General features: G+C 39.4%; 1 protein-coding gene across 1 annotated transcript in view; it reads right to left on the reverse strand.

Annotated features, from left to right (window-relative positions):
- LOC107568463 (caseinolytic peptidase B protein homolog) overlaps nt 1–2500 on the reverse strand; it is a 37658-nt gene that overhangs the window by 1401 nt on the left and 33757 nt on the right. The window contains exons 11-14 of the mRNA XM_016254433.1: nt 995–1156; nt 654–810; nt 507–577; nt 301–420 (exon numbers count right to left, since the gene is read on the reverse strand). Of these exons, the coding sequence (XP_016109919.1) occupies nt 301–420; nt 507–577; nt 654–810; nt 995–1156 (510 nt within the window). The remainder of the gene's footprint in view (nt 1–300; nt 421–506; nt 578–653; nt 811–994; nt 1157–2500) is intronic.

Genomic DNA, 2500 nt, shown 5'->3' on the forward strand with positions numbered 1-2500 from the left:
CACACACACTCACACACACACACACACACACACTCACACACTCACACACTGATGTACGACTGAAGGTCTTGAACAAGCGTGTTTGTCCCTGCAGGCAGACGCCTGACAGATATTAAGTTTTATACGTATTTAAATATTTATGAATAGACCACATGTTAACTTCACTAATATGATTACAGTCGTCAGAGCAACAGGCTGCTATTGATCCTGGTGTGTGTGTGTGTGTGTGCGTGTGTGTGTGTGCGTGTATGTGTGAATGTGTGTGTGTGTGTGTGTGTGTGTGTGAGAGTGTGTCTTCACCTTCTTGGCCCAGTAGTTGAGCTCTCTGCTGACCAGCTGAATGAGTTCAGTGTGACAGAACGGAAGAAAGTAAATTATCTCGTTGATCCTCCCCAGAAACTCGTCCCGTCGGAAATGAGCCTGTAAGCATCAATCAGATCATCCGATGACACATCAGCAACCAATCACTGAGCTCCGGTGAGAAACACACGAGGATGGTGGATTACCTTCAGGATGGGGCGGATCACATGCTCTTTGAAGGTGTTGGAGATGGTGATCTCGCTCTTCTGAACGTCGTCTGTGGGAACAGAAGCAGGTCATCAAACACCACCTCCCTCTAAAAGTAAAGTTAAACGTCAGGAGTGATTGCTCACCCAGATTCTCAGCCAGACGCCGGCGGCTCTGCTCCTGAGCTTCCTGTCTCAGCTGCAATGCATGCTGGGCAATTTCATCACTAGCTGCATTGGACGTCATGATGAAGATGGCATCTTTACACTCGATCGTCTTCCCCTTCCCATCAGTCAGTCGACCCTGAACAACAGAGACACACAAACACCATCGGGAAACATTCTAGAAACTATATAATATAATAATCATAATTATCATCCTAGCAATCAACTGTTACCACACAGCTCTATAAACAAAGATATGGATATATCTATATTATCGTACTAAATCAGTCTCTTCTCACAGATAATTCTGAATGAATCTGTACCTCGTCAAAGAGCTGTAACATGATGGTCAGCACGTCTGGATGAGCTTTATCCACCTCGTCGAACAGAACCATGGCGTTCGGACACTGTTTGAGCAGTTTGGTCAGCTGACCACCTTCTTCATGACCCACGTATCCTGGAGGAGAACCGATGAACTTCGCCACCTGAGAGAGAGGAGAGGAAGACAGAACACAGACATGAAAGACAAAGAAGATGCGAACTGAGCAGATCTGACCTCTGAGGGGATCAACTCAATGATTAGATTAAAACACACACACACACACGCACACACATACACACACACACACACACACACACACTCTCACACACACACACACACACACACACACACGCTCGCACACACACACACACACACACACACACACGCTCGCACACACACACACACACACACACACACACGCTCGCACACACACACACACACACACACACACACGCACGCACGCACGCACACACACGCACGCACGCACACACACACGCACACTCACACACGCACGCACACTCACACACACACTCTCTATCAATATAATAAGAGTGTGTGATTGAATTGTGTGCGTTTAGGCTCAGGCTAAGGTCACTGTGTAACAGCGAGACTAAACGGCTTATGAAGGAGAAACAGACTTCTAGAAACACAAGCTCAGCTTCACACAACATTACTGTATGCAGTTTATAACACGACATGCTCATTATGCATTTGCAGGTACTCCACAGCAGATATTAGTGTAGGTCAGGTTTTCTCAAACTTGTTCATTAAAATACAAATTTATTTATTATTAAATTTACAAATTTTAAAATAAATCACTTACTAAAAATGTATTAAATGATAAAAATGTGAAATTAAAATGAATAATTTAAAAATAAAGACAAAAAAGTCAAAATAATTAAATAATTGTCAAATAAAAACTAATCAAAATAAAACGCTTGCAAAAATGAATTAAATCAGACAAATGTACAATATAAATAAACATTTAAATAAAAGCATAAAAATGTATAAATCATAAACTGTCAAATAAAACAAAAACAAATCAACACTTTACAAAAAATTTATTAAATCAAAAATGTAAAATTTGTACATTTTAAAAATAAAACTGATCAAAATACAAATCGTAAAAAAAGCATGAAATCATAATATTAAAATAACATTAATAATATAATATTATTAATATTAAAAATAAAAATGAAATATTAACTTATATCAGGGGATGTCATATTTGTAAATATTTTTGGCTAGAAACTAATTTTGGCAGACAAAAACAATTGGGAATCCCTGCTGTAAATTAAATTCTTCTACGGTCGTCTTCTAATTCTCTTTCAGATCAACTGATGTCATGATGGAATAACAGTTTGATCGGTTAAACAATCTGAATACTAACACATGAGGACTGAGGTCTGATTCGTACACATTCAGTATTGACAATGTGATTTTACACTTGCATTTGTTGTCTCCAGTTACTCAGACACTTTGTGAATTCTGTGCTAAAACGTGTGTG

Source organism: Sinocyclocheilus grahami, unplaced genomic scaffold (genome assembly GCF_001515645.1).
Source record: "Sinocyclocheilus grahami isolate Dianchi unplaced genomic scaffold, SAMN03320097.WGS_v1.1 scaffold1247.1, whole genome shotgun sequence".
Taxonomy (NCBI): domain Eukaryota; kingdom Metazoa; phylum Chordata; class Actinopteri; order Cypriniformes; family Cyprinidae; genus Sinocyclocheilus; species Sinocyclocheilus grahami.